We start from the raw sequence: 27,798 nt of genomic DNA on the forward strand, positions 1-27,798 counted from the left end.
TCTGTCCAGTGTCTTTCATCCCCAAGTTCCGTAGGGGGTGAATTAGGGATGTTAAATTTGTGTATTTGTGTAAATGTGTAATCATTCAAATTTTCAGCAGTTAACACGTTTACGTGCAGGGGAGGGGGGGAAATAGGAGCAGCGCGGGAGAGGCAGGTGGCTCATGCCCATATTCAGGAATCAATCACACCTATTTGTCTAAAAAAGTCCGCACAAAAAAGAGTGGTAGAAGAAATTGCTGTTCAGCTGCTTTGCTAACATGGCATCACAGCTAGAAGCACTGCACACATTGCAATAAAATCAATGATTGGCTCAGAGTGCTGCTTTTCGTCTCTGCCTTGTTTGGTCTCCCATTTACCCCTGCATCCTGCTGAAATAATGGCAGCATAAATTAATGGTTACATCTGAACAGAGCTCCTTTCTGATTTGGGGGGCCATTAGAGACACCAGGCCACTTTTTGCAAGAGTAAGGTTTGCGTCAACCTCCTTGGCTTAGTTTCCCATCCTGTCAGCTGTTGTGGCATTTGGTTGCTTCTCTACCTCTAGGTGGTGTATGCAGGTACATATTTAAAATGCTGGGGGATAAAGATACAGTGTAAATGAAGTTCCCATTTAAGGGTGAGATTTTTCAAAGGTGGATAACAGAGCTAGGATTTAGGTGAATATTTCAGCCTAAAATGTTGGTACTTCTGGTCAAATCCCAGTAGCGATGATTTAGCAGCTTATCTAGAATAGTTATATTTGTTAATCACTGAAAATTAACCCTGCCTACTATCCCAGGCAGGGAAAGAGGCTGGTAACTAACTCATTTCCTGGTTTTTTTACTCTAATTAGTGTCGAGAAGAGCTATTCCTGCGTGCTTTGTGTCTGTGCCATACGGTTCAAATCAAAGAAGGAGACAACGTAGATGGATTGATAGTAAACTCGGGACCCAAATGTACCTATATCTCCTCTTCTCCAGATGAAATAGCTTTGGTAAAAGGCGCCAAAAAGTAAGGGCGTTGCCGCTGCTGTTTTTTCTTACTCTTGTAACTGTGTGCTGTTGAGCGGGACTTAATGGCACCTTGAAGTTTCCTTGGCAGTTTTTTCATAAAAAAATGCTCATGGCCTGTAATTGACGAGAACAGTGGAGGGTAGAAAGCGCAAGCAGAAGATCTTTAGTCTGGTTCAGAGTCCACTGGAGTCATCGGGAGCCTATCAGTGGTTGGAATGGGTTTTGTACTTCAGTGGCTTTTGGCCCATTGCAGAGTTGTGCCTTAATCGATATTTTGATCTTTACAGCACAACTTCACAATAAACAAAGTCTTAGAGATTCATAGCTTGCACACATCACGGTGTATTTTGGGACTTCTCTTACATAGCATCGTGTCCCAAGGTGCCTAATTAAACAGAGCCATACTCTATCCAAGTTCCCTTGGAAATTGGTGGGTTCTGTACATTGTAGAAGAAGCAGTCCCTGAATAGTACATCTGTATCAAAACAAAATTACTTTCTGTACAGTGGCAAAAAACTCTTAAGGAAACAACGCAGCCTCTGTGAAGACCACCATTGGTAGCCTTTTCTGATGTACTTGTATTCGCTGATTGTAATTATTTGAAGGCATACTAGCACACCAGATAGATTTCATTTTTGCCATAAATGTAACACAGTATACACGTGTTAGTTCACATGGCCTATAGAAACCTCAGTTTTCTTGGATATGATCAACTTCTCTTTAAGAGTCTCAGAGGGGTAGTCATGTTAGTCTGTAACTTTAAAAACAATGAGTAGTCCTCTGGCACCTTAGAGACTAACAAATAAATAGGATCATGAGCTCTTGTGGATAAAACCCACTTCATCAGATGAGTTGGAATGGAAATAACAGAATTCAAGGTATACATAATAGCAAAAGCAGTTACCTGTTAATTGCAGGGCCCATATTAATGAAGCTAATTAAGTAGGGTGGATGTGACCCATTCATAGCTTTTGATTTCAAAAATGGCGACCGGCTGGGAAGATGCAAATCAAGCGCGGGATATTTAAATCCCGGGCTTGATTTGCAACTTGGAATGCCTATGTTAGCCTCCCTAGTTTGAACTAGGGGGCTAGTGTAGACATACCCTAAGGTGCCACAGGACGACTTGTTTCTCTTTAAGAGTGTAGACCTGCGATGGGCAACCTAGGCTAGTGAGTGGGCTGCATGAGTGGCCCTCCTCCATCTTAATGGGTCACAAGATTGTTATAACTGAGACGGTCTCCCGGGATAGGGTAGTTTTCTAACTGCTCTTGTGTACCTAGAATTTTTGGGATGTGCCGATTGAAATGTAGCAGCGCTTTCATGCAGAAGGAGCACACAGCTTTTGCACTGTTGTGTGCAGTCAGCAAGCACCACACTTGACATGTCTTTTATTTATGTGCATGCCACTTGAGCAATACCAGAAAGGAAAAAAAACCCTATGTGGTTGGAAACCAGCGGAATCTGGCAACTCTGCATGTGGGCAAGAGTAAACAAAATGTCTTTTGGGCCATTTATGTTCCAATGGGCCATTTATGTTCCACGGGCCACAAGTGGTCCACCACAGGTGTAGATATAGGACAATGCAGAGAATAGCCTGGCAAGCTATTGAAGTCCATGGACTGGATGCTGTAGCCCGTGTCATGTTTCAGAGTATGAAAATGAGAATGTTACAAATGTAAATTACGCGACAGTGCTTTCAATGTCCTTCTGTCCTCTTGTTTGTTGACAGGTATGGTTTCACTTTTCTAGGACTTGAAGATGATTACATGAAAGTCCAAAACCAGAAGAATGAAATTGAAAAGTAAGTGCAACTGCACTATGTTGGGGAATTGTGCCTTGCTAACTGAACACACTCTGTCAAGTGCCAGCTTGCACATGGTTTTGATTAAATTCAGGAAAAGTGGCAAATGCTGCATGATTGAAATGGCACAACAGGCCGTGTCAGACTGCTGGTCCGTAGGAAAGCCGATCCAGTTACGGAGCCCCAGCATCAAAGAGTTGGCTGAAAGATCAAATCAGTTGCAGCTTTTGCTATAATAGCAACTCAATCAACACCTAAAACAAGGTCCTCTGATCATAGCCAGCACCACAATTTGAAACCTGGAAATTCTCTTGGGTCTGTGGATTGTTGATAACACCCTAGATGGTAAATGCATTAGGGCAGATGCTACTATAAGCCTCAACCACAGCAAGTTGAACTTCTGCATAAACCTGCTGCAAACCCAGCTCCTTCTTTGATTAAAAATAATTCAGCCTTATCCTGCAGCAACTGCTCATGTAAAACCTAAGGTGGGGTGGGCAAATACTGAACCATGGGCTGGATCTGGTCTGCCAGCGTTAGACCATGGTGACTCCCTGCTGCTATATTTACTTGTGCCTCTGCAGGTACAGGCTATCACAGCTCCTGTTGGTCTTGGATCACTGCTCCCTGCCAATGGGAGCTGCAGGAAGCAATGTCCTGGTCCATACCACTTCCTGCTGCTCCCATTGGCCGGGAACGGTGATCTGTGGCCAACAGGAACTACAGTCACTGGTACCTGCAGAGGTGCAGGCAGCTATAGCCGTGGCAGCACGCCCGGCCTAACCCTGGCGAACCGTCGCTCTTTTATTGCCCACTCCTGCCCTAAGTGATGTGTTCCACTTGAACAATAGATTAACTAATCTGGCTCCCTCCTCCCCGGCACCTTGTCTTATTAGCAAGTTTCATTTCAAACTTCTCTTTCTTCTGAATTCCTCCTATGAAGGGAGGAAGCAAACTTGCTATTCCCCTGTTTCTTACACTGTGTTCCACGGAGAACTCACAGGTGTGCCGCAGCCGTTTGAAAAAAACCCCAAAAAAACGGCCACGAGAGCTGCTGAGACGCAGCGGGTGGTGCGAAGAGGTGAGCGAGTGGTGATGTGGCTGGAAATGAGGCGGGGCTGCCTGCGTTCCTCACGTGCTTCTGCACCCAGCTTGCAACCACCTGGGAAAGCTCCGCACCTCGGTTGCACCTCTTGCCAGAGGGGAGGAGCATTGCAGGGCCAGCTCTGATTGGCTGTCTCTGCTGCTGCTCTGAGGATGCTGCCTGCCAGGGGAGAGAACTGCCCTAAAGCTGCCACTCCGACCGGGTCTTTGCACTGCTGTCTTTAGCCCTCACTTGTTACCCAGGACAGCTGAGGGTGGCCAGCACCTTCCACCCTCTTGCAGAGACAAGGCCCTTCCCTTCAGTATTCTGTGTCAAAAATAACAGAGGCAGGGGCTAGGACTATTGAAGGACAAAACATTAAGCAGTAAGGGACCCACTATGAATTGGGGGGCAGGGTAAGACCCTCAGTGCCCCTAATGCTGGCATGGATGCTATGGCTGCTGTCAGTCAGCTGCTTGACATTAACCCATGGTTGATAAGGAATTGAATTCATAATTTCCACCAATATGAGTAAACGGAGTAAATTACATTTCCCTATCAAAAAGACAGAAGTCTAGAAGGCTACATAGTATGCGCATATTGTTGTTGTCTGTAAAAGTGTCATCCGTAGTTCAAGGGGCAAGCTTTTTTATTTTTCTCAACAAAAAATCCTTGGTGTTCCTCATTAAAAAAAAATTATTGTTTGGTGTTCCTCGGTCTTAAAAAGTTTAAGAAACACTGTGCTATTCGCTGCTTTTGGTGTTCAGCCAACCCGTTAGGTGGCTTGCCTTGATTGACAGTTGGGTGTTCCAGTCAGGACCTTCCCCTTCTGACCTGTCAGCTGACTCAGGAAGGTCCTAACTAGCTTCTCCCACTTACAGCCAAGCTGGTACTGTGTGGTTGCCAGTCACATCTCTCATTTGGGGCCAGGGCCCCAGCCATGCATGATGGGATGTTCCAAGCACACATCTCTTGCTTGTTCACCTCGGCCATGCACCAAGGGAATGGCCCCCAACCAGCTGCTACAGGGAGTCGCCATACTCTGGGAATGCATGTGGAGCAGCCTTTTTAAGTTTGAAAGTGTTTTAAACCAAGCATGACTCCATGGGTGGTGCGTGAAGGTAGGGCTGTGGGGAGACAAGCATCCAGCCCCTCCCCTTTTGCCCAGACCCCGCCCCCACAGGAGCCAAGCTGCCTCCCTCCCCAGCCCCATGGGGAGGTAGGTCGGCGAGCTGCCCTAGCTTCCTCCTCCCACCAGCATCAGAGCATAGGGAGGGAGGAGGGCGTGCAGCCCCAGCCTTCCTGCCCTAGAGCATGGGGAAAGCGGGTGCTCGGGGGCAGCAACACTTTCACCCCTAATATGCCTCCAGTAGGCATTCTGGAGGCAGAAAATGGGTGGACCCAGGCTGGCAATTTGGGAAGGCAATGCCTTCCCCCGCCTAGCAGACCAGCCACCCCTTAAAGAGAAGACAAAAATGAAAATAGCACGTCGTCCATGTGCATTTCTTTCCGCAAACTTTAGCTCAGCTCTGCCTTCAGTGAAATGCTCCAGGAGTTGTGTTACGCTCTGTCTAATCACCTGGCTCTTAGTGATGGTAATGAGTGTTATTCGTATCTGGCACCTGTTACTTATAGTCTGGTATAGAGGGAGTTTGCAGTTCAATTTTAGTATGTTCTTGTGGCTTACAACTTTCTTGCCAATGCCATTTTAAGACTTTTTTTACAGCTTTCTAAATTCTTTTTTTTTTTTTTTTTTTTTTTTAAGGTACCAGCTTCTTCATATATTAAACTTTGATCCTGTCCGCCGTCGGATGAGTGTCATTGTGAAAACCAGTACAGGTATTATTAAAACAATGGACACCGCTGTGTATAAAATATTTGTCAAATGTGACTGTATTTACCCTTTTTCTGAGAACATATTAGAGACTTCCCATTACAGACCAGAAATTACATTTTCTGGGCCTTAGCTACACCTATAATATTCACTCGCATGTCCCCTGAAAATCTCTCATTTCCACATGCAAATCTGGTAACTGCATGTGCTTTTCATTTATTTGTTCATATACCCACTCCTCTCAGCAGGGCCAACAGTCACCGGGGGGTAAAGTGTGGGGGGCCACAGCTCCACACCCCCAGAAGGGGTGGGACTTGAAGCAGATTGGGCGGGGCTGGGACAGCCAGTCCTCTGGGCCATCCGGAGCACAGTGCTGGAAGTATTTAGAATGATTCTGTAAAATAAACTGATGTAATTGCATATTTTTCTAATGAGATGGGGGTGCAGGATTTAGGCAGGAGGTGCGGTGGAAGAGGGTGTGAGGGTCCAAGGTCTGGGTGGGAGGCAGGGTGCAGAGGAGAGGTCTGGATGGGAAGTAGGGTTCAGGAGCAGGCTGGGGATAGGGTGTCTGGCCAGGGGGAGACAGGTGCAGGAGCAAGGAAAATGCAGGAGCAGGCTGGAGGTTGGGTGTCTGGACTGGGGGGAAGTGGCAGGAACAGGCTGGGGGAAGGATTTCTGACCAGAGGGAAGGGCAAAAGCAGGCTGGGGGTACATGTCTGGCCATAGGGGAAGATGTGGGAGCAAGCTGGGGGGTAGGGTGTTTGGCCTGGGGGAGGATGCAGAAGCAGGGTAGGGGTATGGGGTCTCTATAGGGGGGTGGCACTTACTTGATTTTGCACCCTGTGCCACACGCTCCCAGATACTACCTCATGCTACTCCCATTGGCTGGATTCTGGCCAATGGGAGCAGTGGGGAAATCCTTCAGGCAGGGGCTTTCTCTCTCTCCCCTCCTTCCCCCACAGCGGGAAGCTGGCACTGGTGCTCTAACCTGCTGGAGGGGTAAGGGGAGGGGCTGAGCTCAAGCCGTGGACTACCTGGAAGTGGTCCGTGGACCGCAGTTTAAGAACCACTGATCCAGGTTTACAGCACATTGAAGACTTGAAATCTTGCGACAGGTTTTGAATCCGCCAATCTTATTTTTAACTCTGTTTCAGGAAAGTTCCTCCTGTTCTGTAAAGGAGCAGATTCGTCAGTTTTTCCGCGTGTGCAACAAGAGGAAATACAGCAAACTAAAGTGCACGTAGAACGCAATGCACTGGTGAGTGTGTTCACAAAGCCAGGGTTGGTCTCATTGGAAGGGAAAATGTGAGCATCAGTTCTTTTGTTTTGATGTCCATGTCTGACTTGTTTTCTTTTTCAGTCTTCCTGGCTTCCAACTTTATTTAACTTCTCATCTACTTACATGGTCCTGATTCCTGTAGTATCTAAGCATCTCCCAAGGAGTTAAAAATAGCAATAACAATCTCTCTCTTTTCCTTTTCTAGCCTGGTAGAGAAGTCCTTGAATCAGTTAATAGTTTTGAGCGGGTGATGTTTTGAGAAGCATTTATCTAAATTGAGCGATGTTGAGAAAAGATGTTTATAACGAATCAGCTCAGGATAGTGTTTGTTCTTATCTCACCTGGTTGGGCCTCCTTTTTTAACACTGCAGTGTATTTTAAATCAGCTACATTTTCCAGTTCTGTATATCTTGCGACCTTTTCACGACTAAAGATGCTCTGTTCACAGCTTAAAATACCTATTGTAATGTTTCATGGCCCAGGTTTTTCATGCATGGAGATTCATATATAAACAAAGTCCTTACGATGTATAATCACCTCTAATATTGGACCCAGTCTTTCCAGGCACTGAATAAAAGAGAAAGTAAAAATTCTAAGGTAGGGGATGTTTAAAAGGTGATTTTTAGTCCATTTGTCCACTTCTCTGTTTCAAGGATGGCTATCGGACTCTTTGTGTGGCCTTCAAAGAACTAACTCCCGAGGATTATAACAAAATCGATAACCAGCTGAGTGAAGCAAGAATGGCTCTGCAGGACAGAGAAGAAAAGATGGCCAGGATTTTTGATGACATAGAGAAAGACATGCATTTGATTGGGGCAACTGCTGTTGAAGACAGGTAAGAGGGTTACAGATAAGCAGGTGAAACGTGAATGCTCTGTTTAGAACTGCATAGTCTGTATCTCCCTCCGTCTGAAGTTACCCAGAACGTAATTGCCTAAGGGAGGGTGGCTCAATGGCCAGAGTGAGATCATAGAGCAGCAGTCTGTGTCGTGACATAATCCACCCCGGTGCTATTGAAGCCTTGCGCTGATCCTAAGAAGACAGAATGTCTAAAGCAGTTATTGTATGGCACATACCACAACAAATTGCCTGCTTGCTAACAATATACTGGTTTAAACAACAAGTACGTGAGTGTTTTAATAAATCTGCATTTTCAGGAAAGCATTCAGCAGAGCGCCCCTAATTTATGGACCACAATTACACAAGTTCAGGTGCATTTGAACGGGTACATGAGGCTGTTATTTATTTTTCACTCTGATTTCTATGGCTTTAGGCAAAGAGATGGGCACAGTGACTGAATGTAGGCCGAGGAGCTGCTGTGTTCTAATTCTGGCTTTCACGCCAAATCCCTGCGGATACGCCCACGCAGCATACAAGCCCTCGAGGCAGTGCATCTCAGAGTCTGAGATTGCAGAGTGGGGCTTGGGCTGTGGTGCTAAAAATAGCTGTGCAGACATTCGGGCTTGGTGGACTCTGAACACTTCCCCCCCGTACCCCCGGCTCTGAGACTCACTGCCTGTTTTTTGGGTGGGAGGGGGAGCGGGTAGTGGTTGTCATATAGATGCAACTTCTATGGCAGGGATGGGTTGGGGACTGCTGACATACAAAAATGAGAAGCACACAACCCCTTCCTCATTCCCCCCCCCCCCCGATATGAAAAACAGACACTCCATTCCCCACACTCCCCTTGAATACTGGGCGGGGGGAGGGGCGGAGCCTAGGCTAGTAGATTTTGTGGGTCCCCAGGCTCTGGGATGGGGTCAAAATGAGGAGGGGGCTGCTTGGAAGCAAGCTTGGGATGTAGGGTCTGGGCGGGAGGTGGGGTGCAGGAGTGGGTTAGGGTGGGAGAGCTGGGTAGGAGGTAGGGTGCAGGAGCAGAGTGGGGGTGTGGGGTTGGGTGGGAGGTAGGGTGCAGTAGTGGGCTGGGGTGAAGGGTCTGGACAGCAAGGGGTAGGAGCTGGCCGAGGTTGTGGGGTCTGGGTGAGGGGGGGGTTCTTATGTAACCCACACACCTAAATGCTGTAGGGGCTTCTGTATTAAGCTCCAGAAATCCCAGGTTCAAATCCATCCAGTGGCAGTTACACGTACCTTGTGCAGCACCCCAGAGATGCACATGGCTTTGTGTCCCCCGTTGCTCCCAGGCACCAATCCTGCTGCTCCCATTGCCTGCGATTATGGACAATCGGAGCGGCAGGGGGAAGCCTCCAGGCAGGTCTTTGCTGCACAGCCATTTCCTAGCCTGAGAGGAGAGCGCCAGCGCTGGCTCGGATCCAGGCAAACCGGGGGCTGGATTTGGCCCCAGGCCGTAGATTTCCCACCCCTGCTCTGTGGTGTAAAACAAACAATTGAACATTTCTCCCTCATCTTTCCCAAAAGAGAAATGAGGAGAGCTGTCAGCCTAAGGCGCTTGTGTGGATTAAATGGTTAATGTTGGCTAAAATAAATAGGATTAATTAAGTGCACAGTGTTGATATTGGACCCATTCCTGAATCCCGTCCTCAGACTAACCACCCCTCAGGCTTTATCTGACCCTCTGCCACGAAACTCCCATCTCCTTTGCTACCGGAATGTGTTCAGTGCTGCAATAGGGCTTCTTTCAGTTTACTCTTCATCAGAAAGCTGCTTTGCTGTGTGGGTGTTTATTCAGCCATGTGCAAAATGTGATACTGAGCAGTGGGGGTAGTACCGTATCCTGGCGAAGTCCTAGGCTGGTTTTAGCTAGAGATGTCACGGTTGGGAAATCAGTTGTTCTTTGGCAAACAATGTGTGGGTTTATTTCAGGGATGGGGAACCTTTTTAGGCTTGGGGGCTGCTGACCCACAGAAAAATCATTGGGGTGCCGCACAGGTGAGAAGCAAATAAACACCCCCCCCCACACACACACACACACAAACCCTCACTGACGTGGCCCACAACTGAGAAGGAGAAAGACACTCCCCACATTCCCTGTGCACACCAGAGCCTGGGGGGGGGGGGGGCAGGCTAGTAGATTCTCTGTGGTCCAGCCCTGTGATGGGGGAGCTCCCCAAGCTTGGGGGGGAGCCCTGCGCCTTGGGGGCCAGATCCAGGCAAGCCAGGGGCCCATCTCTGGCCCCCCAGGCCTTAATTTCCCCACCCCTGGTTTATTCATTTTCTTTGTAAGCAATCTGTAAGTCACACTTGTGTGGTGTGGCGCGGCGCTTTGTCCCCCCCTAGTGGCTAGTTCGAGTCTGTAGGTGCTGCCTGTAGGTTCTTTATCTGAGGCCGTAAGTGCTGATGGTTTTTAGATCTAGCCTCCACAGGCTCACGTATATGGTTCATTCTCCATTAATTCTGAGGAGGAATGGGTTTTTTAAGGTGAACAAGATGGCTAATGTATTGCCTCCCTGTACAGACTTCAGGAACACGTTGCTGAAACCATCGAGGCCTTGCAAGCAGCAGGCATGAAGGTTTGGGTGCTTACTGGGGACAAGATGGAAACTGCAAAATCCACCTGCTATGCCTCCCGGCTCTTCCAGACAAACACGGAACTACTGGAGCTGACCACAAAAACCATGGGGGACGGCGAAAGGAAAGAGGATCGGTTGCACGAGTTATTGCTAGAGTATCACAAAAAGCTGCTGCAGGATTTTCCAAAAAATAGGGGACACCTTAAAAGGTGAGAGAGAGCACGTGGGTAGTTTGTGTCTAGAGAGCTGCTGTCAGAGCAGAGGCTTAGCATGAATGGAGGTAATTCAGCATTAATTCTCCCATTCTGTGGTCTCAAGGGAAGAGCTCTGGATTTCATGGGCGCTGCTTGTGAGGAGTGAGTGTGCCTCCCCCCACGCACACCCCTGAATCCCATTGTAGGATTGGAGCCTCTCTGCCTCTAAACAGCCCCCTGCTTTTCCTCTTTTTCAAACCTAATTTTGCAGGACTTGTGCCTGTCCTGTTTCCCTTTTAATTCTGAGCCATTTCAGTGGCGCGCATGCACATGCTCACAGCCAGACCTGGTTTTGTTGATACCTTTGTGGCTCAGATCACACAGAAATGACGAAACTGACTTCCTAGAAATGTAAGGCTTGAGACTGTCACGTTGTCTCTCTCTGCTTATATTTTAGGAGCTGGACAGTGAGTCAAGAATATGGACTGATTGTAGATGGATCGACGCTGTCGCTAATATTTAATTCTGCCCAGGATTCCATTTCCAGTAACTACAGAAGCATTTTCCTACAGATTTGCCTGAAATGTACAGCAGTTCTATGCTGTCGCATGGCTCCTTTGCAGAAAGCACAGGTAGGTGCTGTACAGGGCCTTCCTTACCCATACGCAGTTGCGTAGGGCACCTGAAAATTTTGGGCACCACTGGGTCTTAATGTCCACACACCTGGCTCTTTTTATCCCTGTTCTGTGGCCTTTCCTTCCTCCGGAGAGGGTCTAGTTAACTTAAAAGTGAACAAGCCTGCCAGTCCTATTAGCAGAACATGGAACCTGTAAAAGAGCCATTTAAATGGTAATGAAGCCATTTAAAAGGCATTTGTCAACTAGGGATGCAAAACGCTAAATGGTTAACCAGCTACCTGGTAAGCATTAGCTTTATCAGTACGTTTACTGGGGAACCAGGCTGGCAGGAGCAGCCTCCCTCCCCCTGCCTTCCCCCCCGCCCACAGTGGCCCAGCCAGCAGAACCCTGGCCATGGTGGGATAGCAGGGCTGGAGCAGCCCCTGCTGCCCACGGCCGGAGGCTAAATGATTAAACAAATCGTTTATTTGGTTAATTATTTTAAATGGATTTTACATCCCTGTTGCCAACCCCAGGTATATACTATCATGTTCTGAATTTGCTGTGTTAGTCCACAGAACCTGAGTTTAAAATTTGCTTTAAAAATATTTCATTAGTGTGTTGCTGAAGATTTTAAAATCACATCTCTAAAAAATTGTCGTCCCCCCCCCCCCCCCCCCCCCCCCCCGGCTACCATGAGGCATAGGGGCACCAGGTTAATAGCACTAAAAAAAGGGGCCTCAAATCCTAAGGACAGCGCTGGTGCTATAAAATAGACTGATGGGCTGGTTTCGTTGGCTGCAGCAGCTACATGCTGTGTCGTGTTACTTGCAGTACACTCCAGTAGTTAAAAGTAACACACCAGTTTGGATCATAACTCAAATCACCAGAATCCATATTTAGCTGCTCTATACAGTGATCTCATTTTTCAGAGGTGATGAATACATGATGGAAGGGCTGTAAGTCAGTGTAGAGCTGAAGCATCTGTCTTCTGATCCCTAAGAAGAGACATTTCTTTGGAACGTGTATTGTCTAGATGCAGAGGGTTTCCACAGGAAGCAAGGCTAAGTGGTTGCTCTGCATGTGAGAACACCCTAGGCCAGGTCTACATGAATTGTGTAGCTGGAGTCGATGTATCTTGCATTGATTTTCTGGGGCAGTGGGACGTCAAAGGGAGAAACTCTCCTGTCAACTTCCCTTACTCCTCGCAACTGCAAAAAGTTCAGGAGTTAACAGTTGGGGGGACCTTCAGCATTCTATTTAGCAGGTCCTTACCAGACCAGATAAATCGAATGCCAGAAGATCGATCTCTGGAGCGTTGATCTTGCCGGAAGTGTAGATGTGCCCTTAGAGGAAAGCTGGCTTGCGATATACCTGTAGAACCTCTTGATTTGTTTTAGAAAAAGGGAAAATCATGGAAGTTTGAAAAACATGTACCATGCAGCTGGACCTTCAGCAAGTATTATCTTATTTCCTTTTCTGAGACACATGCAGCCAGAGGTATTTCAGCCCGTCTATTATAAATCCTCTGATGACTTTGATTTAACAAACTATCTCCTGAACCGGGAAATAGATCAGAATTTGCTTACTTGACTTGCTTTTTTGATTTTTGGTTGGATTTTTTTTTTTTTTTTTTTGGTTGTAGGGATTTTTTGGGGGGGGCGGGGGTTTGGCTGGGTTAGGAGCCTTTTCTGTGCTTTGGTATATTTGTGCCACAGTATTTCATAGATGTATTTACTGTTTCCTGGGACTATTTTTTACAAAAGCTTTGAAGTTCAGTTTACCTATAAATAAAGGGACAAACTGATTGATCCATTGATTTTCATTTCAAGTTTTGAGAATTGGATTTTATGACATCTCCAGCTGGTAGTATCAAACAGGCTATAAGTAGTATACTTCCTGCATTGCTCTAGGTACCTAAGATGTGACCAGCATGCTGTATGACCTAGTGCCACATGAAACACATGGGAGTCAAAGTCACATCCTTGTACCTAGAGGCAGAATCTGACCTTTGGAATGGAAGGAAGGGCTCTGCTGATTTAAATCCAAGCATTTCAGCTCTACAAAGCGAGTCCTAGTGCCAGCCGTTGGTGATGATATTGGTAAAATTCCCATTGGCTTCAGTGGGATTATTTAAGGTCTCTATTTTAAGCTGCAAAAGGGAGAAGAGGGGATAAAAAAGACCTTCTGCAGTTTGGTCGCGTTAACTGGAATTGGATCTGGTTGGGTGGCTGGGCTTTGGGGAAAACTAAAAAATCCTGGCAGGATTTAAAGCAAAGGCTGCACTGAGTCTCAGCCCTGTGTGAATTAGTTTGAATCAATTTGTTGAAAAACTGACTGGAGTTATTTTTGTCAACCAGAAAAAGACTTGTGAGGCTGTTGTCTCCTGGGCAGTATTGTATGTGCTGCGTTGCTCAAGAATGCTTGAAAGGACAAGGTGACATGGTTCCACCAATCCAAATCAAACTGTCTAGGCCTTATTTTCCTGCTGCAGAATACAAGTTACTCATGCTTACTTGTCGGAGGTGGGGAAAGGGCCTCCTCTCCATCAAACTGGAGGCAGTCGAATCTTTGGGCATTTCTGCTGACCTGTTTTGTATTTAATTTTTTAGATCGTTAGACTGGTGAAAAACACAAAGGGCAATCCAATAACACTATCAGTAGGAGATGGCGCCAACGATGTTAGCATGATCTTGGAAGCACATGTTGGAATAGGTGAGAAATATGTAGACACCATAATCCCTCGATTTCATACAGCTCTCTCCATCCATAGCACTAAAAGCGCTTTGCAACGGAGGTCAGTATCATCAGTTCCTTGTTACAGCTGAGGAAACTGAGGCACGGAGCGAGGCTGTGACCTTGTCCAAGGTCACCCAACAGGCCAATGACAGAGCTGGGAATAGACCTTACGTCTCAGGAATCTCAGACCATTAGACCACACTGCCTCCTCCTAAGAAGAAAATATGTAAAATACAAAATAGATATAATGTGCTAGGCCGGGGCGGAATTTCAAGAAAGCAGAGTGGGTAGCAGCCATGTGCACCGGGATGCAACTTGCATTTCTTCCCATTCCCCTGACGATAAGGGAACGAGGGGAAAGTGCTTGGGTTCCATGCATGCCTCACTCCTGGCTGGTGAAGGGGGGGCAGAGGTGTAAATCACGGAATCCAACTCCCCCACCCTCCCTATTGTCAGGGGAGCAGAAAAAAAAACAAGCTATTGTTGAGGGAGATGGTCAGCGAACACCTTTGCTTGTTTTCACATGGCCTGACCTTGCTCCCAATGAAGTCAATGACAAAACTCCCATTGAATAAAGCAGGAGCCCCATCAGCCCGCAGAAGCATTAAGGCTAAATTCTTGATGCACTTGAAGTATCTTTAAACACACGGTTCTGCATCAGGGGTGGGCAATGAATGGCCCACGGGCCAGACGCGGTTCATCAGGGTTAGCTCCTGGCAGGCCGCTAGATGCTTTATTTACCTGTGCGGCCACGTGTATGGCTGTTCACTGCTCCCATTGGCTGTTATTCGCTGTACCCAGCCAGTGGGAGCTACGGGAAGCAGTAGGGCTGTACCACCCTTCCCACAGCTTCCATTGGTTGGAAACGGTGAATCATGTCCAGTGAGCATTGCGAATAGCCATTACTTTGGCCATGCAGGAAAATAAATCATCTAGGGGCCTGCCAGGGGCTAACCCTGATGAACTGAGTCTAACTTGCAAGCCTCTTATTGCCCACCCCCGGTGTAGAGCTATGGCCGTGTCCAGACTCAGGGGTTTTTTCGGGAAAAGTAGCCTTTTCCCGAAAAAACTTCCCCTGCGTCCAGACTCAAGCCGCGTTCTTTCGAAATTATTTCGAAAGAACACGGCTTTTCTTTCGATGGCGATAAACCTCGTTTCACGAGGAAGAACGCCTTCCTTCGAAAGTTCCTCTTTCAAAAGAAGGCGTTCTTCAATGTAAAGAGGCCGTCTTCGAAAGAGAGCATCCAGACTCGCTGGGTGCTCTCTTTCGAAAAAGCGGATTTCTCTTTCGAAAGATCCGCCTGCAGTCTAGACGCAATCTTTTGAAAGAGGCTCTTTCGAAAGATGCTTTCGAAAGAGCCTCTTTCGAAAGAAGCCTGCAGTCTAGACATAGCCTTTGTGTTTAAAGATATTTCAGGTGCATCAAGGATTTAGCATTAATGCTTCCAGGGTATGACAGGACTCTGCACACTTAGGGTATGTCTACACTAGCCCCCTCGTTCGAACTAGGGAGGCTGATGAAGGCATTCAAAGTTGCAAATCGAGCCCGGGATTTAAATATCCCATGCTTGATTTCTGTCTGACCAAGCTGGTCGCAATTTTTGAAATTTACAAGTCTGGACTAACTGCCTGCGTCTACACACAGCAGGGACCCGGTAGTTCGAAATAAAGCCCTAGTTCGAACGACTTGTTATTCCTCCTGGAATGAGGTTTAACAGGTAGTTTGAACCAGGGCTTTATTTCGAACTACGGGTCCCTACCGCGTGTAGACACGGGCAGTTTGTCTGGACTTGTAAATTTCAAAAATGGCGACCATCCGGGAAGATGCAAATCAAGCGCGGGATATTTAAATCCCGGGCTTGATTTGCAACTTTGAATGCCTACATTAGCCTCCCTAGTTCGAACTAGGGGGCTAGTGTAGACATACCCTTAGTTCAGTTCTGTTAACAGGGAGCACTTGTTTCATTTCCTGCGCACACGCTGCTGAAAATATTACATAGTGGTCCAATAAAAGGCATTGAACATGTTCCATCTTACCATGACTGCAAGACGAGAAACCAATTCTTAAGAGTTTTGGTGACAGGATTTTTAAAATGTTAGTAAAATAGAGTAACTGTGAATGCTAAAGGTTACAAACTTGGCCCATTGAAGTCAATGAGAGTTTTGCCATTGACTGCTAAAGAGCCAGGGTTTCTCCGTCGGAAAATATTTACTTCTTGCTTAAGGTACATGGGCAACCTTTATTTTTAGCAAGTTGCCTGTTTATAAATAAATAAGCTGTTTTCCATTCAAAAAATCCAGGGTCAAATTCAGGGATTATGGATTAGCACCTAATTAGCCCAGCTGGGCTGAAATTGGCCTATAGTCTTTTTGCGGTTAACTGCTGGCTGTCATTCACCACTATAGATCAAAATGTACTTTCCAAAGATGGATTTCCAAGGATGTTGATGTGTTTGCCCCTTTCTTTTGACTGATCTCACCTTGGAGACATTCTTATATTTTTCTCCAGTGCTGCCAGAGATAGTAGAAACATTAGAGGAATGTGAGTGTCATTGGGGAAGGTAAAATAGAAGAGAAAAGATAGGGTCATCCTTCTTGGTGATTGAAATGTCTCATTGTCCTCCAATGAATGGAAGCGTTTTCTCATGCAGCTTCCTTTGTAATTCGCAGAATATGCCTGTCAGTTGAACAAAACCAGCTGTCTTGAGCATAGCTATAGAAGGGACGATGGGTGTGGTCATCCAAACATCTGGAGTGAAATTACTGGAATGTGTGGAACCACATGTTTAAATGCCCATGCTGATGCAGGCAAAACTCAACCCTGCCCTTAAACCATATAATAAACTGCCTCCCTTGCAGCTTATTTTATAGAGCCTGCTGGATAAGAACTTAAAGACAAAAGACTTTATTTTTGTGAAGGATAGCCATGATCCCAAGGAGTGTTAGGATTTTGTCTCCTCGTTCACCTGCCTGGTGCCCTCAACCACAGAACAGCACTGTTGTTTTGAATGGCAGTCTGCCAAGCACAGAGGGATTCTTGCAGGGGTAACAAGTACTTCCTTCATGTACACGTCGTTTAAATCAGAAATTCTTTCTGATGTAGTTTTTATTGGCATTGGAAAGGTGAAGCCATGTTGGCATATCACATAGCTTGGTTGGAATCTGCATTCCAAAGTGCCCTGTGAATTGCTCACCCCATGTATGTGTTGTTCAGGTATAAAAGGCAAAGAAGGCCGTCAAGCAGCCAGAAACAGTGACTACGCTGTTCCAAAGTTTAAGCATTTAAGAAAATTGCTACTAGTGCACGGACATTTATATTACGTGAGAATAGCACACCTTGTACAGTATTTCTTCTATAAGGTAAGGACTTCCATTCAACCAATAAAGTTGTTTCATTGAGTATTATTCAAGTATCTTTGCCCCTTTAATATTGACACAAATCCACTAAAGTTTGTTTTCTAATACTTTTTTGTCTTTTTTTGGGGGGGATTTAAACATATCATTAGTAGTATAGTATAGTATAGTATAGTATAGTATAGTATAGTATAGTATAGTATAGTATAGTATAGTATAGTATAGTATAGTATAGTATAGTATAGTTACAACCATCACTGGTTGTACACAGTTTGTGAGTCAATCTTCTATAGGGTTTGTTCCAGTGTCTCCTGTAAATGTTAAAGCTGTACTGTTTGGCTACGTCTAGACTGGCAAGATTTAGCGCAAATACTCTAAATGCAAGAGTTTTTGCATTAGAGTGTTTGAGTATGAGAGCGTCTATACTGGCATGTGCCTTTGCACAAAAGATTTGCTTTTGCACAAAAGCATTCGTGCCAGGGTAGACGCTCTCTTGCGCAAAAAAGCTCCGATGGCCATTTTAGCCATCGGGCTTTCTTGCGCAAGAAATTGATGTTACCTGTCTACACTGGCCTCTTGCGCAAGAACATTTGCACAAGAGGACTTATCCCTGTGCAGGAGCGTCAGAGTATTTGCGCAAGAAGCACTGATTTCATACAGTAGAACGTCAGTGTTCTTGTGCAAATACTCACGGCCATTGTAGACAGGCGGCAAGATTTTGCGCAAAAGCAGGCGCTTTTGTGCTAAATCTTGCCAATGTAGACACAGCCTTTGTGTTTCCATAGCTGCAAAAAGATGGTTACAATCCAAGTAGTATTAGCTTCATAGTCCGTAGCCAGATTTTTAGCCCTAAATGTTTTCTATCTGTTAATATAATAAATATGAAGCATAATTCAGATTTATCTTTAAATATCAAACTGATATAGTACATAAGATGCTTTTCTACTAAAATTTGTCTCTGATTTTTCTAGAACCTCTGTTTCATTTTACCACAGTTTTTATACCAGTTCTTCTGTGGATTCTCACAACAGGTATGTTCCAAAAATAAGCTTTTATAAAAACACATTCTAAAACTATCAAAGAGTCAAGCTCCAGAGTCGAGATTTGGTTTTGTTATCCCACATGCTCTCCAACTAACCTTATCAAAGATGCACTCTAATGTAAACTGTAATATAATTGCTAAGCAACAGTTTTGGAACATTCAATATTTGAGGTATAATTTTTTTAAATGACATTTTTAATGGTTCGTTCCCTTTTTTGCACGCACATAGATGAACATTTTCAAAAAGCAATGAGAGACTATTTTTAGAAAGTCTTGGCTATTAACTCAGTTTTGACATCACTTCTTCCTCTTTTATAAGAGAACAAAGCCACTCTGTTGCTTCTCCTTGTACAAAAAATGTCTCTCGCAAGACTAGGTAGAGGAGCTTAGTCTTCTACAATAAGCTTTAAAATAATGAACTCATTGAGGACCTTGTCCCAAACAAAATAACCAATCTATATTCAACCTAGTACAATGGCATCCTCAGCTGTGCAGATCTTTGTGACAGGTGGGGGTGACGTAGTCATTAAAACAAAAAGGGGTTCGGAACAATAGTTTTGGGTTCCTGTGCTCATTTGCACATTTGTTTGTTGGCTCGGGGTTGCCCCAGGAGTAATCGAAAAGAAGAGCAAAACCATTATGGCAATTGGAAAATGACTTCCATGGAAACAAAAAGAGGCTTTTCTTGACCATAATCCCTGTCTTAACAAGGAATCTTTCAGAGGGCAGGTGCTAAGGAGAGAATATGTGTGTTAAAGTGGCCTAGGTTTCATTTGATCAATTATAATACAGACAAGAGAGCAGCTGTTGACAAGGTAGGAACAGCCTGCTCTAAAATCGCTTTGCTTCCTACCTTCCTGTGGTGCACTCCTAAAACAATGAGTCCAAGATTTTAAACAGGCCACTTTAACCTATTAATCCCAGGGGCAAAAATGGTCTTTAATTACAACCTAATAAGGCTTGCTTCACTGACAGAGCCTCTCAAGCTCAGTTTTCTGGTCCCCCCCGCTGAAAGTGGGCAAAAAGACCAGGAAGAAAATGAAAGTGTCTAAGGACTGTCTTTTTGAGCTCCCTGCTTCTTTGGAATACTCAGATCGACAACCACATCACTCTGAGACTTCTTTGCCAGTTGCTTTTACACAGGACTTACCAGCTCCCGTATTAAAGTTGCAGATGAGGCTGCAGGGAAGGGAGGGGTGGATTAATAGAAGGAACCTCATTTTTATTTGGACTCTGAAAATATCATCGGGCTTGATCTGCCAGCCATCAAGCTTGCTGGGAATTTGGCTTTTGATTTCAGTTGGAGCAGTCTGTCATTAAGCTGTCATTAAGCACCAGTGGTAAAGGCAAACACAACTCGCCTTTAATTCAGTTGGCTTCAGTAGAACTACACGAAGCATGAATTGGGCTAAATTAGTCATTATTGGTTGCTTTGACTAGAATATGAACTGTCCTGTGTTTGTGGAGGGTGAGAATAGGAAAGGGTTTTTTCTGTTTTTATGGGGAAATTTTCAAAGTAAAGAAGGGCTTTTCTGTAAATATGTTTCTCTCCCTTCTGCTGTTTTTAAGCCACTGTATGATGCTGCTTACCTTACAATGTACAACATCTGCTTCACGTCACTACCTATCCTCGCCTATAGTCTACTGGAACAGCATATCAACATTGACTCTCTGACCTCAGATCCAAGATTGTATATGTAAGTAAGAAAGGATTTTGCAGTCTTCTCGCATGCTCTTGCCATTTGCTTCCTAGCAGAGAGTAATGTTCATTAGCAAGATAAATTTCACAGTGTCTGAAATACTGTTGACCTCCAGATACTCTGGTTCTGCCTCTCATTGCTGGATCTACGCCAAGACGTGCCCTCCTGTGCATTTTCCCGTTCTGTGGGAAGAAAAGTTATGGAGCGTGCCCCTCGACTGCCACGTCTTGCCCAAAATGGGTATTGTTCCTGAATCAGCTAGTGCACAGGAGCAGGGTGGAAGGAAGAGAAGAGATGGACTCCTTTATAAAGAGATGAATGTTTCCGAAAGTCTGGCATGCTGGGAGCTAGAGCAGTAGTCAGTGTAAATGTGCCCCACCACCTGCCCAGTCCTCCCTCGTCTTGCTCCAACAAGGCTTGAATCTGTACTTCTAGTGACAAAAGCTGAAGGCTGAGCAGTGCTATCACCAGTCCCACAATAGCTTTCAGGAACAAAGTACACTTAAACTCCTTTAATCTGGCAACTCTGAGAAATAGGATATGACAGCTCACAGAATTTTCCAGAAATTTTCTGTGGAGTCTGGGCATGAGGAGAATGGAGTGAGCCACTTGGCTCCATGCCTCTGGCTATTCCCAGGCGCTGCCCTCTGCCTCTGTGGCTCCCCACGTGCATCAGCTCCTGGAGAGCTACCTGTCTCCCCTCCCCCCACACTGCTGCTTCTGTATCAGAGGCACCAGTAGGCGGGGGCAGAAGCGGAGACATGTACCAGCTGCAGGGAATCTGACTGTCAGCCTGCGTGTAACCACTGAAATTTTGTGGGAAATTTTCAGTGGTTACACAGTTACTTAATTAAATGCATTTTAACATCCTTAGTTCCAGTGTAACAAATATTGTCAGGGAGAAGCATTAGTTAATGGAAGTCTCTCTTTCCTGGGGGGTTGCCTCCTTCAAACCTGAGTAACGGCTGTCAGAGAGCATGGTCTTTCATGGGAGACCAAATGTATAAGATTTCCCTTTGTCTCTGTTCCCTCCCACCCCCCAATATAGACACACACTTGGCCCAATCCCTTTATCACTAGCTACAGGAGGTGCTTTTTTCTGAAACTCTTTTATTAACATACTGGTAGCAGGTAGTTAATTTCCATTTTCCTGTCGCTCAGACCCAAAATGAAGTGTAGAAATGAGGTTATCCGCATTTAGAGCACCAGCAGTGATACAACATTAGGGCTGCTCCGTTCTTTTCTGTTTGGGTTCTAACATTGTGCCTGCCTAGCACTGTGCCATTGGTACGCCTTCCTGTCATGCACTCAGCTGTCTGGCTAGTATCTGTCCTATGTAGCCATGACCTGTTCAAGCCAAGAGTCCTGTCCGTGACACAAGCCAGCTATCACTATGGTAACCTAAGCCATGAAAGAGAGAAATCTGCCTATTTCTGAAACAGGTACCTAAGTGTCTGCCTGGCAGACTTCCTCCGTGGACCACCTTCCATTTAGCAAAAGATGACTGCATGTTTTTAGACACTTGCTGAATACTGTGTAGCAAATGCACTCGTGGCTGGCTAGGGAATGGTGAAAATACAAAGAGAGGGGAACCTAAGAAAAACAAATTCATTTGACTGGAGGCTGGCTCTAATTTGAATCCTTGTGACTTTGCCTGGATGGCTGACGACCAAATCACAGTTGTAGCAGATGCTGAGTTGATGATCTGCAGAGCTTGAATTTTGCACCCCATAAAAATCCTGCTCGTGGAAAAGCACTGCAGGATGTAAATGCAAAGACAAAAAATGTACAGGAAGAAGCTCTGATGATTTTCCTGACCTCAAGTGTTAGTCCTGCTACGAGACAACCTTCTCTCAGAAACACAAATTGTAGTACATCTTCCTCTTTCGGCTCATTATAGCGTTGCCTTCGCAACATCATAATTGGACTTAAGTAAGCCTGTGTTATAAACTATAATTATAGTTCAGTGCTACAGCTGTTTGCACTGCTGAAAATTGGAATAACACATTTTTAGTTATAAGGGAAGGGGGAAAAATGTTTTTTTTCCGCTCAGATGCTCTTTTTTCTAGCTCCAGTTAACCCCCCTCCAAATCGCAGTAGTAGCAGTAATAATAATATAGTAATAATAATAAAACGTACATACATCTCTTGAACAGGGGAATATTTCCTAGAGATTTGGGGGAAACCTTTTTTTCTACCCAGCAACTGTTAATTGTAGATGGTAGTAATCAAAGCCTTCGCTGCTTGGAATCTCACCTTTTCTTTTTTAGTGTGATTGCACTGTTTTGGAATCCTTTGGAAAGGGACAAGAAGGAAAAGAAGTAATTATATACTCTTTTAGTCCACCAGAGGGAGCTTATTGCTACATCATCAGTAGAGCCCTGTGTAAAAGCATTCCAGAATCCTTTAACATCCACTGCCAGGTCTTGTATCTAAATTCACTCCCTCCCCACCCAAATCCAGCCAAACCCCCATGTTCATATACCTTTTGCATACAATTCAGACGGCTACTGTCAGCCTGAGCGTTTCCTTCACAAAGGAAAAGTGCCAGTTCCACAATATCTAGGATTAATATTTCTGACCTTGAAGCAATTTACCTTTTGAAAAATATAGGTTAGACAGCAGCAAAAGGAGAAAGGCTAGCAGTTAATTGGATTGTGCCACTTACTCTTTCATTACTGTCCTTTAAAACTCAGCTGCTGAAATTCAGAGATGCTAAGTCCTGCGGCAGTGTTGTAATATGGGAATGGAATAATAGCACAATTCACTATTCTCAGTTTGGATTGTATCAAAATGTGAAGCCACTTCTCAAAGAGTGAAAGGTGAATGCATTAACGTGCTGAGACACAGCCGTCATAGATATCTCATGAGTTTGTGCTTTCTCTCTACAGTGAGTGACTTACCTTTGGGTCACACAGATCTCTCTGGGTATATCTACACAGCAAAGTTATTTTGAAACAGCAGCCCTTATTTTGAAATAACTTTACTAGCGTCTACACAGCCAAACCACTTATTTCGAATTTGGTAAACCTCATTCTACAAGGAATAACGCCAAATTCGAAATAGCTATTTAGAAATAAGTTCTGTGTAGACACTTATTTCGAAATAGGGGGCCTCCAGCCTTCCCAAGGTGCCCTGGTGGCCACTCCAGCCTCAACCAACCCTCCTCTTCCTCCCCCCTCCACAGAGCCCTTAAAGGGGTAGACTCTGCCCACTGTGCCTGAGCCAGCTCCAAACCTGCCATCTCAGAGCCAGCAGTCACTGCTCCTGACCAATGGCCCCAAAACATGAGCCAGCAGCCACTGGCAGCCAGCCCTCCACCACTCCCCAGGAGCAGTCTGCCCGTTCCCAGGAGCCTGCCAGGGCCTGGAGAAGGTGGGCGCCTTCCTCGTCCAGGGTGGAGATCATGGACCTGATTCACGTTTTGGGGGGATGCCCCCAACGTCCGTGATCTCCGCACAAGACAGAGGAATGGAGCCGTCTATGGCAGGATAGCTGCCAGCCTGGCCACCAAAGGCCATATGCGAATCCAGGAGCAAGTTTGCATGACAATCAAGTTGGTCCGATGAGACCCCCAGCCCTGAGCTTCCCCTCCCCTTGCTTCCCCCTTCCAGCTCCCTCCTCCCAGATTTCCCTCTCCCCTCTCCCACCCCTTCTCCTCCCGTCTCCTGCCTCCTTTCCCCAGTCTCACCAGAGTTTCACCCCCCCCTTTTGTTAAATAAAGACAGTTTGTGTTTATGAAAAAACATGTTTTTTATTTTACATCAGAAAGGGGGGCTAGGAAGGGGTAAGTGGAAGGACGTGGGGGAGGAATGAGGCACAAGCCCCCATGGGGCACACCAGGGAGACTGTTAGTGCACCTCAGGGTGGAAGCTCTCCCACAGGGCCTCCTGGATACTGACAGCCCCCCGATGGACCTCCTGGATGGCAGCCTGTAGAAAGTGCAGCCAGGCTCTCAGCAATGCATCCAAGAAGCACCAGAGTGCCCAGGGGCAGCTCCGGCTCCATGTTGCAAAGTGCTGTGGTGTCCCGAGTGAGAGCACACAGAGACAAAAATCAAAAAAATGATTTTTCTTGTCCCTCATCGAGGTAGGCAAAGAAGCAGGGAAACCTGATGACCAGCTGTCCAGGGTGTGTCCCTTTAAGCACAGGCCTCAGGTAGCCTCAGGCAGCAGCCACACAAAGACACCTGGTTCCAGCTGGCCTTAAATGCAGTTCAGCATCCACTCAGTGTGGATGTGCTATTTCGAAATAGCAAAATGCTACTTCGAAATGCATTTTGTGTGTAAGCATGTTATTTCAAAATAAGCTATTTCAAAATAACTATTTTGAAATAGCATATTTTGAAATAATGCTATAATGTAGACATACCTCTCAGATTAAGGGCCTGATTCAAACCCCTCTGATCTCCAAAGAATTCCTGGGCATCACTACAAACACAAAGAAGATGCTGCCCCTATACCAAAGTCAGTGGAAAAAACTCTGGAAAAATGAAAGTGATTTTTCTTGTCAATCTGTTTCTTACCAGGAAAATTTCTGATAATGCTATGTTGCAGTGGAAGCCTTTCTTATACTGGACCTTTCTGGGAGCCTTTGAAGGGCTTGCGTTTTTCTTTGGAGTTTATTTTCTTTTTCAAAATTCGTCATTAGAAGATCATGGAAAGGTAAAAAACAAAAACAAAAAACCCCACCCCGTTGAGTGTATTTGTGTGTGTGTGTACACTTTGTATAACATGTGTATGTATCAGTCAGTGAAATGTGTCTAGAATCTTCTCTTATGATGTAGTCACGAGTTCCCTTAATGGCGCAGGAATAATTTGAGATCTGTAAAGTAAATTACGGAAGATTTTTTTATTGTCTGTTTGTGAAGCTTCTCCCAGCTTGCCCTGTAAACAATTGAGAAATCATTATGCTGTCTAGGTACAAAGCCCCACATACAAATATGTGTGCAATCAAAATTGTGAGGCCACCTCCTACTGTAGACTCAGTACGAAACTTCTAGGGGGAGTTCTGTGTGCAGAGTGATAACAGGATGAGGCCCCTCAACTTCAAACCTTCTAGTTTGTAGTGCAACTTAACTTTGCCAAATGATCATTTTCAGAAGTTGCAACATCTTCTCTCAGAATATCAATGTGGGCTGATTGCATGTAGATACAAAATACACACGCATAGAAAGTTTGTGAAGTTTTATAACTTCTGTTTTATAACACGATTAACCCACTATACCAGTGTTTCCCAATTTTATTTGGACATGGAACCCTTTTAAACTTGAAAGAATTTTGCAGAACTCCTAATAACAGTCTAATACATGGAGCTGAAAAAGTAGACCGCAAATAAATAAGGATAATAACAAAAAAATGCTAAACGAGGTCATGAAATCAATACGTAGTTTAATTGCACATGTTTAAAAACAAAAAGCACATAATATTAATTATTTTTTTAATCATAAAATGTTGTAATGGAATTTTCTCACGGCACTCTATTTTCGCTTTGCGGAACACCATTTGGGAAACATTGCACTATACTGTAATTGCAACATCCTTGTGTATTTAAAGGGTGACTTTGTATAATCAGTCTGGTTCTATTTGAATGAATTTGGTTCTGCACTACTTTGCCATGTAAATGATTTGAGAGGCTGAGTCTGCGTTACATTCTGAAAACAAGCTATGTGGTTATGTCCTCGTTTTGTAACTACTTAGGACTGTAAGGACTGCTAACCAGCAATTAATCATAGTATCCATGTATGTTTGATTGAATCCTTTTTTGCGCCTATTAACTTTAATTTTTTGCATTTTTTAAAACTTTTGCATTTCACTTTCTGTTTTAATGTATGCATCCAGATCTTGACAGCCTGTGGTAAGCATCTGTCCCATTCATTGCCATCATTTGGATATATATGCAGTATCTGCTTTTCTCTGTTGTGCGTAGTCACTAGTATCTGCAAACAAGCAAACTCAGAATATTCTAGTTTGAAAATGCCAATCAGTATATTCATCAAAGGGGAAAAAATTACATGAAAAGTGCAGCTACTGTGATGGGTTCCAAATTATAAGAAAACACAAAATGAGCAAGTCATCTAAATACAACCGGTCCAAGCGACCTGCATTCTTGATAAACGGCTGCCAGTAGAAGATTTTGTTACTGTCACAACACGTTAATTGTTTGTATGGTACTGCATGGCATAGGAGTATTGTAATGGGCAGCTAGCTTTACAAGAGCATATGGTGGCACATATCTTTGTACAGATGAATCTAAACTAAGTCACTCCATTGAATTTTACCCACTCTAGTTGCTAATTACGTAGCTTGTTTTGTGTTTCCAACAAGACAGAGGCATACATGTGGTGATTAATGTGTTTTTCAGGTTTTTGGAAACTGGACATTTGGAACTATTGTTTTTACTATATTAGTGTTCACCGTCACTCTGAAGGTTAGAACTTTACCTTATTTTCAATATGCTGTTGAAAGACATCACAGAAATAAACCATATGCTATAGTGTACAATAATACACTTTATTATATAATGTGTCCGTGACATTTATTTCCTATAAAGTTTTGGGTCTTTGATTCTTTTGTTTGATTAAATTGTCCATCATTTCTTTTCTGTACAATATTTCACACAATTTACAGTCTAGTCTAGATTTTCTGTGTGAGGGTGTGTTCTGTCTCCTAGGATTTGTGAATTTGTTCTATTGTCTTTTCTTCTGCACCTTCACATCTTGGGCTTTCAGCTCAGGAGAGGAGAGAGAATCAACAGAATAATTTTCTTTACCCAGTTTTGACTCCAGTCCAGTGAGTTGGGGCTCTGTCATAAAAATACGCTTGCCAAATCATCGTAATATAATAATTTGTAATGCAAAAGAGAACAAAGGCCTTTTCCAGAGGGCATCGAGCTATGTGCTGTATATAGCCTGTGTTGACAAAGGGTCAGTTTTTGTCCCCTTGTAGTGGCGAGATTATGTATAGACGTTGAGTCTGCTACTACTTGCTGGTCTATTACCTCAAGCAGCAAAGCATCATACTGTTATATCCAGCAGTCCTTGGTTTCTTCACGCAAGGCAGTCAACTTTCTGTTGTCTGTTTTAAACCTGCTGCCTGTTAATTTCATTTGGTGACTCTTAATTCTTATATTATGGGAACAAGTAAATAATTTTTCTTTATTCACTTTTTCCATATAAGTCATGATTTTATCATATCCCCTCTTAGTCTCCTCCTTTCTAAGCTGAAAAGTCACAGTCTTTTTAATCTCTCTTTTTATGGGACCCGTTCCAAGCCCCTAATCATTTTTGTTGCCCTTTTCTGAACCTTTTCCAGTGCCAGTATATCTTTAATTGGTGTTAAGCCAACGTGCAATATATTTTTAATTGGTGTTAAGCCAGTGTGCAAATTAAGTGTTTTCATTGTTGAACCTTTGCTAAGAGACAATCAACTACTGAATTTAGACATCTGAATGAATGGAAGGCGAATCTCTACTATCTCAGGGAAATCTGGGATCTAAATGATATGCTTGGTAACTAACAACTGTTCCATTTGTTGTTTTCACGTGTATAGCTGGCATTAGATACTCGCTTCTGGACTTGGATGAACCACTTTGTGATTTGGGGTTCCTTAGCCTTTTATGTATTTTTCTCATTCTTTTGGGGAGGAATCATTTGGTAAGTATTCCTCTTCTTTCAATGATGTCCTTGTTTGTTTGTTTGCCTTTAGGTGAATGTGTAGGGCTTGCATTG

General features: G+C 44.5%; 1 protein-coding gene across 8 annotated transcripts in view; it reads left to right on the forward strand.

The window, feature by feature from the left end:
* The window catches only part of ATP11C (ATPase phospholipid transporting 11C (ATP11C blood group)), a 146,456-nt gene that overhangs the window by 97,485 nt on the left and 21,173 nt on the right, over positions 1–27,798 (forward strand). For all 8 annotated transcript variants that reach the window (XM_089781818.1, XM_075941066.2, XM_075941061.2 and 5 more), the window contains 14 exons: positions 835–992; positions 2,727–2,798; positions 5,648–5,721; positions 6,871–6,974; positions 7,649–7,830; positions 10,369–10,632; positions 11,075–11,249; positions 13,847–13,949; positions 17,188–17,333; positions 18,299–18,358; positions 19,939–20,066; positions 24,598–24,733; positions 26,433–26,498; positions 27,620–27,723. In XM_089781818.1, coding sequence (XP_089637944.1) covers positions 835–992; positions 2,727–2,798; positions 5,648–5,721; positions 6,871–6,974; positions 7,649–7,830; positions 10,369–10,632; positions 11,075–11,249; positions 13,847–13,949; positions 17,188–17,333; positions 18,299–18,358; positions 19,939–20,066; positions 24,598–24,733; positions 26,433–26,498; positions 27,620–27,723 — 1,772 coding nt within the window. The remainder of the gene's footprint in view (positions 1–834; positions 993–2,726; positions 2,799–5,647; positions 5,722–6,870; positions 6,975–7,648; positions 7,831–10,368; positions 10,633–11,074; positions 11,250–13,846; positions 13,950–17,187; positions 17,334–18,298; positions 18,359–19,938; positions 20,067–24,597; positions 24,734–26,432; positions 26,499–27,619; positions 27,724–27,798) is intronic.

The sequence above is a fragment of the Pelodiscus sinensis genome, chromosome 13, assembly GCF_052426305.1.
Source record: "Pelodiscus sinensis isolate ZL-2025 chromosome 13, ASM5242630v1, whole genome shotgun sequence".
Classification (NCBI taxonomy): Eukaryota; Metazoa; Chordata; order Testudines; family Trionychidae; genus Pelodiscus; species Pelodiscus sinensis.